The sequence below is a fragment of the Atta colombica genome, unplaced genomic scaffold (genome assembly GCF_001594045.1).
Source record: "Atta colombica isolate Treedump-2 unplaced genomic scaffold, Acol1.0 scaffold27, whole genome shotgun sequence".
NCBI lineage: Eukaryota > Metazoa > Arthropoda > Insecta > Hymenoptera > Formicidae > Atta > Atta colombica.
Window position 1 is genome coordinate 1,722,357 of NW_017259370.1, and position 11,463 is coordinate 1,733,819.

The following is an 11,463-nucleotide window of genomic DNA, read 5'->3' on the forward strand; positions in this document are numbered from 1 at the left end:
TGTTTTGATGGGTTTCTTAATTTTATATTTTTGCATGACAGAATTGTTTTCACATTTTAATATCACTAATAAAAAAAAAATATTTTAAGTACATATTATATAATTTTCCATACAGCATAGAATTTGCAGCAATATTTGCAAAATCTCTGCAATATTGCTGTAACTTTTGTGCAACTTTGTGCTCTAGGAGATTCGAATAAAAATCAATATTAATAATTGTATTCGTTTCTAAGATAAATTTTATGAGAATATTCATGCATTTAGAATCTATTACAATTTATTTTTTGTCCGTAAATAAGAATGTCTTGTAAATAAGAATTTTATTTTTGTTTGAAACATATTCATGTATTCCAATTGTGCTATATTATAGTGTCGGTATTGATGTTTTGTCTCAGTTATGTTATTCTCAAGAATTTTAATCAAACAAAAGGAGAGATTCAGTTGATCTTCATACTGGTATTCCAATTGTTCTTAAAGAGTATAGTTACTGAACATTCGTGAGTGAACTGGCGTCCTTGTCCTACATGACGTCATTAATAGCCAACTGATCGTAACACTTATTCATGACAGAAAAATAGCGATCCATGAGGAAGCGCGTGCGCCTTCGTTGGCGTCGCGATGCGTATTGGATGGAGGAGCATGTATATCAGCTACGGTAGCTACAAGCGGACAGTCAGCCAGGCGGGCGGGTTCCCGTGCTATTTTTTTTCATCATTATCTGAGTTTAGTGTGAGAAAACAGCGACAGATAGGAACATGTAACAGTAACAGGCTACAAAGATGATCAGAAATCGTTCCCTTCGAGATTGAGATCTCGCAACTTGACCGCTTCCATTTTCATCGCTTTCCAAATAAGTGATCATCATCACGTTTAATACATCTTCAGCTGTGCAGTGTGTCATTTCGTGCGCTTCCTAGGAAATCTTCGACCTGCATCTTCCTTAAAATTTGTTCTTTTTTTCACGACAGCAAGAAAAAGGAGAAAAAAAAGAGCATTTATGTGTCAGTTTGCTCTGTTTCGTTCCGTGTGCTTCGTTCTAATTGATCGATAACACAGACTTGAATAATTGGGTCGCGCACGGCTAATCGCAACTCGAATAGCACGGAATCACGCCTCCATTCACGAAAGGAAAGAGAAGGAGCAAGAAAAAAAAAATTAGAAAATGAGGGAGAATTTTCGCCGGGAGACGAAGAAGAGAGTCATTAATAGTTTATGATTTGTTCGTATGACTTGGTCCATGTCCACATATATGATGAAATTGCAGCTGCTTGTCATCGAGACGGACTACTGTTGGAGGAAAGCGTTGCTTAGGTAAGCTATTATTTCTCCTTGATCCTTCAACAAATATTCTTTGTGTACATTTTGTATCCACTTATCTGTTATTTACCTTATTTTGGTAATTTTTTGAGTTGCAAAAATAATATGAAATGATTAAAAGAATATGCTGTTGTTAATAAATCTAATTGCTTTTCTATCATCAATGAATTTTTTATTGGTTATTTATATCGCAAGAAGATAAATGAATCATTAATGTATTCAACTTTTATTTATTAGTCAGTAGGTTAATTGGATTTGGATGAGAAAGATTGATAGGAAGGCAATATCGTGGGTATAACACGTTTAATTACTAATTTCTGCAGCGCATGATATTTTGATTTCTGCTTTTATTATATTACTTGAAACAATTCTACATTTCTACGTCTCGTGAGACGTATTATCATGAGTTATTTATCATGTTATTGATTATTTTATTACAGTTACATTATGCGTTAGCCAATCATCACTTGAAGAAAGGATCAGATCGTATATCATGATCGCGTTTATACTTCCAGCCAGATTTACGAGCAGCATTAAACGACATAAATAATGTATCATCTGCTTTGAATAAAGCAATATTTTCATCGCTAATTCTATATCATTTTTCATCGATCTCATTTCATTACCATACATATTTCATACTCCATTGCAAATGTTTTTCAATGTTAGTAATGTTGGTAATAGGGCGATGGAAATATCAACAAGTAATAAATTACTTTCTTCTATCATTCGTTAAAAAAAGATGAAACAAATAATTCATTCCATCGAATAGTACTTTTTTTTAACAAACACTGATTAATTAATTTTATTTTTTTAAGACAATAATAGACGAGTTATCTTGAAACTTATACAAGCGATATCAACTTTCACTGTAATCGAACTGATTACTTGATTTTTATATGGATTTTATAGTTATAGACTGTGCCAAATTATTTATTCAATTAATCTATGATTTTATAAATCAGTAAATAATCTCTTTCGACATCTTACAAATTAATCCTAATCATATTAGGTGTAGTAAAAAGAAATCCATTATTTTTCCATTCAATTTCATGCAAAATAATGGATTTCTTTTTACTACACCTAATATTCCAATCGAACTAGAGAAATAATTCAAATTTTGGCGGGTAGATATCGATCGATATCTCGCAGGTGACTTATCGCAATTCGTAATCGTCGTAGGTGCGCTCATGTCGCCGCGCGATGTCGAATAATTCGAAGAAACGAACGCGCGTTCATACGAATAATATGCTTTATCTTGCAGACAAATGCTAATATTTTTTCACATGAACATGTGATTCTTCGATGTTATAATTGTTCTATGAACATACAGTCTTCCCGGTCCACTCGATACATTATTTTGTATTGCCGCGAACGCGCGCGACAAATCGGACGACGCCATCTTCGCTCGTCTCTTTTTTTCCGTGAAATGTCACGTCAGAGTATGTAAACTAGCACGGGTGAAGAGGCGGGAGCGTGCTGGTGCACGTAGTGAGGGCTGCTCACTGTCAGTGTGTGTGCGACCGACCGAGAGACTCGACGGTGGACGACACCGATCGCCACCGGTGGCGTCGTTCAACGTCCAACCGATACAGATACGCGCACGGAGTGAAAAATTTACATTTAGTACGTACGTGTGTTGACATGCGTCCGTCGCGAGTGGCTAACAAGTACTAAATGAATTTGCATCGAAGATCAAGTCTCGAGAATCCATCGTCGGCGAGAGACGAGCGTGAGCTCGAAGAGGAATTACTTGCCGTCCAGTGTCCATGTAAAAATCACTAACTAGACTGCCCTCTCCCTCGCTCCTTCGTTACATAGTTGGTTAGTTTCGTTCGTGTGTCGTTTGATTAGTGTTGTGTGTAAACCCCTCTTGTTTCACACATTCTCTCTTTCTCTTTCTGATTTTTTTCTCCCTTGGTCTCTCTCGCTCCATACCAACGCTCCACGAACTCTTTCTGTTGGCTCTCTCTCCTACCTCCATTCCCCTCTTTGAAGAAAGCGATTGTATTTGGGTACATATTTTATTGGTTATGTTTCCCGTTATACATCGTTTTGCACGTAGTCATACGTAAACGTAGCACGCAGCAGAACAGACGTGTAAAAAGCGCGTGTGTGTGGTGTGTGCACGTCTACGCATCTGGCTGCGGGAGAAAGAGAGAGAGAAAAAGAGGCAAAGAGGAGACTGTACTGTTAATGACATAGCAGTGTGTGTATAAGTATTATAAAATAAAATGCATAAATTAAGACTACCTGTCAAGGTCGAATTGCCCAGTGCTTTAACAAGGTATGGCGAGACCTAATTTTACAGGTTCATTCTTTCTATTATTTTTCTTCCATTTTTATGCCCGTTTGTATTATCGGGGTTATATGCCTAAGTTCTGGATATACATAATTCTGGGTATCTACACAGTTCTATAGCGATATCAAAGTTTTATGCCTATTGTCACTATTTTTTTCAATCATGTATCTTTTAGATGACACTGTACATTACTTAATTTATGATACTTATATCGTACGATTTTAATTATTTCATGAAAAAAATGGTTTTGCTGATAGCGAATCCGATTGGATGCACTCAGTGCGCACGGGTGCACATTAAAGCCGTCGTACACAAATTGACGCGCGCGCGCGTGTGTGTGTGTGTGTGTGTGTGTGTGTGTGTATGGGGTGCGTGTGGTGTATGTGTTTAATACATACAAAGTCGAATTAAATACATTCTCAATATATTTTATTATTTTTGTTAAATCTGTATTTTATAAATCAAAATATTTGCATTTCACACAGATTAAATCACAACAGCTTTAATATGCACTAGATGCACACTAAAATTCATTATTAGTTAGATCTGAAAGTAATTGTGTTGGATTATCAAGATAATTATGGGAGCCTGGTTGTCACAGTTTTTTTATTAGTGATTTTTTTAAAAAAAAAGTGGATGCTTGATTTTGAAACATATATGTACTTATAATATATCTATATCTTTTAGATATTAAAAAAAATATTATTCGTGAATTCATCATATCGTAAATAAGTTATTAAATATAAAATGAAGCTGTGAAAATGTGACATTAACCCCATGTTCTGAGTTGATTGTCAGGTATTCTAGGATTGGCAGTAGTATATTTGTTATGGATAACACAAAAAAATATAATTTTTGAATTATAATTGTATAAAAAATACAATTTTTATTTTAATATCAGTTCTATATTTTGAAAAACAATATTAATTATGGTATTAATACAAATAAAATAATTATTTTAATTATAAAATATGTAATTTGTAGTTTTTATATAAAAAATGAAAAAACATATAAATCTATATGAAATATAATATATTTGTAAGTATATTCTTTGAAAATGTGTTTTCTAAAGATATTAAAATTAATCATCTAATCTCATCTCATTTAGGTTAATTTACTCCACATAGTCATTTTTTAATAAAAAAAATTATATTTACAAACCTTATCAGGATAATGATTAGTTAATTGTAACAAAGATTTTCTAAAACATGTCATTTTCTATAAATACAGGAATATCGCGATTAATAATGTCAAAGACTCATCAGACAACAAAATAGGCGACAAGAAAAATTTACTCACCAATTCATTTTCTTAAAAATCATTACAAATAATACAATGCTTGTGGTGCAAATCATTTTAAACAACAAATTAATTATATTAGCAATCTACAGTTAAAAAAAGAGATTTTATTTTTTTATGCCATGTCCGTTTTGAATTATAAGCATTTTGAATCAAAATTCCGTTCCCGACGATAACTAGCCTCGGTCTCTCCTATGTAAAACGTTTAAATATTAATATTGATGATAATTCTGCAAGACGTTTTAATATTTTGGCAACTAGTTTGAGCGTTTTATATAATTATTTTGATGGTCTGAAAATTATTTTCAGATCTGTATTTAATTAAATTTTTTAAATACTTCAACAAAACCATTTTTTCCTATTATTATTGATTTTAATTAATTTAATTTTAACTTTGTACGTAAGGAATGTTATTTATATCTATATTCATATTCCGAAGACTAAATGTTTATAGGAAATGATGCATTGTTTTCGCAAGATGGACATTGCCCTGTGTTCTTATTTCGTTCGTTATCATGACAGTACAGTTATGTTAATGATATCGTACCAATCATGCAATGCGTTTGTTTCGCACCTGGAATTATGGAATCCGTTCTAATTAATTTTTCTTTTTCAACAGTTTTCAGCCGAGTAAGAAAAATATTTGTATATTGTAGCGTATTTTTAGAGATGCACATATATTTAATTACATACAAGTATGTTTAATTACATTATTTATTAATTTTACACATATACACATAAACTTGAAATCCTTGAAAATTCGTCACAAATACAAAAATATTAATTAAGTTTTAAGTTGATGCTGAAATTGACTATGCGTTACTTGATTACAATAAAATTTCTTATCACTGATTTCCGATACAGTCAAGAATCGGGTATTCCAAGTTATTTTATTACCACGTATTTTAATAACCAATATTATTTTTCTCATATGACGCAATTTGAATAAGTCAACAATACTATATATTAATTAATTTTATTGTGGACCGAATATTTACAAAATCTTAATAGTCGGTTTCTTAATAAAAAAATAGTATAATTACATACAACTAAATTTCATACAACTAAATTTTTTTCATACAAAAATGTTTGAAAGATTAAAATTTAAACTACTCTCTCCAGACAAATAAATCTTTTTTTTTTTTACAAAAATCATTTTAATTACTTGAAATTTACATTAATGTTACAAAAATTTTCTACCAAATTTTATTAAATTTTATTTAGAATCTTTAGAATACAAACATTTTGAATTATTTTTAGAAGTCCGTATTCAGAATGTTCTTTTACAACATTAGCGCGTATTTAGCATATAGTCACGTTATGTATACTATAGAATTTTAACTATAGAATTTCATTTCAATAAAAGCGCGATTTATCGATAGGGTTACGATGTTAGCGCATTCTGAATACGGACCTCAATCTTTCGAATGCCGCCTTTATGTGACGATTTTATAGCTGCACACAACTCAAACGTTATCATTGTTCGTATTATCTCACAATATTCATATTATCTCTTTCAAACTAGTCATATCGTCTCAACTATATTTGTTTGTACACGAAAAGTACAATTTTACTGAAGTATATGAAAAATTTAGATAAATATACAAATTTGGAAGTAATTTTGTTTGGATCATTAAAATAATTATGTAGGACGCTCAAACTTGTTACTGGAATGTTAAAACTTTTTGCGATATTGCTTATCATATTTGCAATTCCGAGATAATCGCAAACAAAAAGTATTGTAAAAAAATATCTATCAATCACTTATATTTAGTAAGATAATTGGAATTATACAAAAATATGGCAAGAAAATATTTTTCAATCATTATTTATATCTGTTATTGTTGTACGCGCATATAATCTGTGATGCAGCTGTATATCGCGTTATACTCACTATAGATATTTGATTGAACAGCTGGTTACAAAAATATCTTATGTGCAATCTTTATCGCAAGTGTGAACGTTGAAGTGTGCTCTAAAATGCATCGTGCTGACAATATTGATTTCTTACAAATGACAATGATGATCAAGAAGGAAAGATTTCTTCGATAATAAATTCACCAAAGTTACAAAGTTAATTACAAAGTTGATTCATTAATTTTAGATTGCTACACGATCTATAGCGCTTGATTTACTGTGCTTAATTATTATAGATATATAAGTCGACATCGTTGTCACGTAGAATGCATTTCAGAGCGCAGTATCAGTTGAGACTCGAGAAGACGATAAACCTCGTCATCATCTCAATGTTCAAGACGGTTAGTCCCTCCTTCCGTTAATCAAGCTTCGTTCATCTTGTAGTCGCAACAATTATACGATTATTTAGTATCCTTATAAAAAGCAGTTAACCTTGGCCATTATCAATCTCGATTTGTTATTATTTGTGCAAAAAGATTTGTTACATAAATCGATTTAAATCTCCGGAAACTTGGAGAAGTCTCAAGAAATCTATAAACTTTTGTAATTCTTAGTTTTGTCTCTTCAATCTTGAAAGACAAAGAAAGAGGCACTGCTAATTTTTTCGAGAAATTTGATAATCCTGAGAAACGTTTGAAAAATTTATGATGATATTACAATTTATCATTCACTGAATACTCATTTTAATTTGCGAGTTATACTTATCATGCACGTCTTATATAATTTGTTAAAAATAGAATATTAGTTTCATCTCTTAAATCCTGAAAAACGTTTGGGGAAATTTATGGATTTAAAGACACAATTTATCACCTATTGAATACTCATTTTTAATTCGCGGGTTACACTTATCAGGTACGTCTTATTTTTTTTTTAAAATAAATTATTGATTTTATCTCTTAAATTCTGAAAGAAGACGAAGCACTGCTAGCTTTTTCGAGGAATTTAATAATTCTGAGAAATATTTGAAATTTATGGACTTGATATTACAATTCATCATCCATGTATAATATTCGTTTTAATTCGTGGCTTATATCTGCTTATCATGCATGTCTCATGATATGTAGATATCACTTTTTTGAGATTTATAATACTTGATTTTTTATCATGAAAAGTCTTTCTCTGTGAAGCTGAAATCATGATCAGAGTGGAACACGCGTGAAATTATGAAATGATTGATGATTGATCGTGCGCCTCTCTAAGGTTCTCTGTTAGGTAAAGTTAGATCACCGCATGAACCACCTGTGTATCAGAGTGCGCGCGCACTCATTGCTGCCAAGTGCACGTGCACGAGAGGATGAAATACATTGATCCGTTTTTAGATCCGCAAATTGTAGATCTATAAATTTGTATCTATAAATACGGTTGGGAAAATACTATTAGTGTTATTCTATCCTTAGTTGTTTCAGATTTAAACAATAGATACACACAGAAAAATACATACTGTAGATACAATTTGTTCCAAGTATTTTAAAAGTTTATGTATTTCAAATCTATCATAAGTTTATCATAAGCATTAAATTTATTCAATATGTGTTTAAAATCTTATTGTTAGTAAGTTTTTAATACTTTAATCAAGATTATTAAATTAAAGCAAACTTGGTGCATTATATATAAAGTCGTTTCTTTGAATAATTTTATATAATATTCTTCAAAAGAAAAATTTTTGTTTTAAGTATATATAATGTGTTTTTTTCTAAAATTTATAAGGTATATCTTAAAATTATTATCAAGAAAATATTTTTTGTTAAATCTAATCATTATTTAAAAGAAAGAAAATAAATTGAGTAAACATTTTTCTTAGCAATAGAATAATATTTTTCCGTGTATAGAACGTTATAAAGACTCTGTAACAAAGTCTGGCTACGAGTTATTTTGTCAAACCAAAAGTGAAAAAGACGGGTATATATATATTGTCTCTTTTTATCTTATTTTACTTGCTATCTCATTCTAACTTACTGAAGTTGACAAAAACGACTGGCCGATCTAAAGTTTGTCATTGTGGTCTGTTATAAGACTGTTATAAGGTCTCTAAATGATACAAATAGCGCTAATAATGTCTCTACGAACGCATCATACATTTTCTTTATCTTTCGATCCTCTTGGCACTTGGCTCGATATTTATTCAAAGATGCTCAAACGAGGTCACGCCAAAACCTGAGAAGCATATTTTTTTTCTTTTCATTTATGAATTATTAATTATGCATGCGATTGCTGAATTCCTCACTATTTTAATAAGATATTTTAAGAATATATTAAAGAAGCAATGATAGCCCAATCCTTTGAGTTAAATAATATTTTGTTATTTTTAATTTTCTATTTGTATCAAAATGTAAACTAATCTATTTTTGTTGTTGATTTCAAAGTAAACATTGTCTATATTAATATATGCACTAGTAAATAATAAACTAAATTTGAGGTAAATTTAATATAATTTCTTGAATTATGTTGTTTAACTCCATTGTTTAAGTGAAATTAATGACATTGAAAAAAAGTATTGGCAATCTATAAATAAGATTAAAAATAACTCAAATTGGGTGTAATTTAATATTATGTATTTAACAGGTATTTAATGTTTAACTAGATATTTTTGGAGCAGCGCCTCTTATGAGACCTTGGAGCGATTTAACCTTTCACTTGATCTTGAGCAGCTTTCGTTCGTAACAAATTAAAGATACTGCGAGCGCGTTATTTCGATTTCGTTATTTCACACTATTTTACGACATTAATTTTGAAATTTTTTAAAATCCTGTTTTTAAAGTTTCTTTTATCTGTATTTTTCTTCATGATTTCCTTTACGGAAATTCTTCATGGTTTTTACCATATAGACAATTTTCCTTTTTGAATTTTAATTTTAATGTAACACATTTAATATAATACATAATTGAGATTTAAAAAAAATGTCATAATTTTTATTTTTATCCGCCCATCGTCGTTCTATCATTTCAATTATTCAGCCCTGGCATTTCTCTCCCCTTTCCATTCTTCTCTCATCCGTCCAGGGTTACCACAATTTCCCTCTCTCCAGATCTCCGTCTCCCTCTTTGTCTCTCTCTCTTCCTTGTTACTCATGCACGATTTTCCTTTCTGTAGTAATTATGTGGCGCGGCAGTATGAAGCCTCTACAAACGGTTTTTTTACTTGACGTGTGAGTAAGAATACGTTCGATATTTTGTGCTCTGTCGGTTTCGCTATTTATGACCCATATACCTGATTAGAACATTTTCTCGTTTCTTCTTCTTTTGTACGGATTTTTCTCCAGGTAATATTTCTTAATGTGTCTGCATTCTTTGTATAACACAATGTATTTACGTCCGGGATGTGGCGATGACGTCAAAACCGTCGCAAAAAGTCGGCTTCGTAACAAATTCTCTTATTGACGATAGAAGATATTTAATGCTATTAACGTTTACATCGAAACCTTATCGATCCTTTAATTATTAGCGAGCAAGGTAAGAAGACTTAAAAAAATTGGATTAGCAAAAAAACTAAGTTATTATTTTTCAAGTTTTCATCAAAGATATACATCTGAGATGCGTTTGAAAAATCCATAATTGTAATTGGGCGAAAATTATATTTGACGAGAACAGTTACAAATGTGATGAAATTTAGAAAGTTCGAGGAAAATTTACTTAAGTAAATTTACTTAAATTTACTTAAATACATGTACATACAATTTCTGTTAACTTGCTTTTCTAAGTAGAAAGCTTAGAAATTGAAGTCCATGTATTTGAATACATTTTCCTTCTCGAAAGTGAGTAGAGAATTTATTGAGAGTTGATTTCATCGAAAATATTTATTATATTAATTATATAGATTTAATTTTATTAATTATATAGATTGATTTGTTAATAAAACATACAAGTTTTGAATAGTATTTATTTGTTATTCTCAAAGTTATTTAAGATCAATTAATGTTTAAATAATCGAGAGCAAATTGTAAAATGAACTAAAAAAAGCAATACTATTTTCTTTCAGCTTTATAATTTCTTTTGCATGCCATTGTGATGGAAATGATCTAGTAATTTGACTTTCAATCGCCTGCTATGACGGTTCCATAATTTTACAAGATTCGTCAATTCTTCGATATTAGCAACCTGCTACTATATTCTTTGTACCACATTTGCGATTGATTTGATTCATTTATATTTATGATATCGAATGGCATGGATGTTCCTTTTTTTTACGCACACGAGCATCCATGCAACTGAATGGGAACCTTATTCCCGAAAAATATCGTATACGAAAATACCAGAAAAATCTAGAATATATGTACTATAGTATTTTGCACATTTTCATATGCGATATTTTTTTTAGAATATGGTCCCAGATAATTCTGTGCAATGCGATAGACGCGGGTGTATCCGATATGTGATGATTTATACACGCTGGTGAATTATTTAATCTAATAATGAATTATTTAATCATTTATTCCAGCGAAACTTAAATTTTGAAGCTATAATAAATATCCATTTGGATAAACAAAATAAAAAGTATATAAATAAACATTAATTAATAATAAAGACTACGAATCAAATTTTAATATATTTAAAATTTGGCTCGTAGCTTTTATTGTTGATTAATGTTTATTTATTAAGCCATAATATTAATATTTTTATTTAAAAACTATA

At 30.4% G+C, this 11,463-nt stretch overlaps 1 protein-coding gene across 5 annotated transcripts in view; it reads left to right on the top strand.

Moving 5' to 3' along the window:
• The first annotated feature begins 743 nt into the window (after positions 1 to 743).
• LOC108689576 (phosphatidylcholine:ceramide cholinephosphotransferase 2-like) overlaps positions 744 to 11,463 on the top strand; it is a 27,030-nt gene continuing 16,310 nt past the window's right edge. Inside the window, exon 1 of one of the 5 annotated variants that reach the window (XM_018196416.1) lies at positions 744 to 1,311. In XM_018196416.1, coding sequence (XP_018051905.1) covers positions 1,226 to 1,311 — 86 coding nt within the window. In that variant the 5' untranslated portion in view covers positions 744 to 1,225. Of the gene's footprint in view, positions 1,312 to 2,834; positions 3,142 to 3,293; positions 3,605 to 7,131; positions 7,177 to 11,463 lie in introns of those variants that run through there. The other 4 variants (XM_018196419.1, XM_018196418.1, XM_018196417.1 and 1 more) reach the window with 4 other exon arrangements.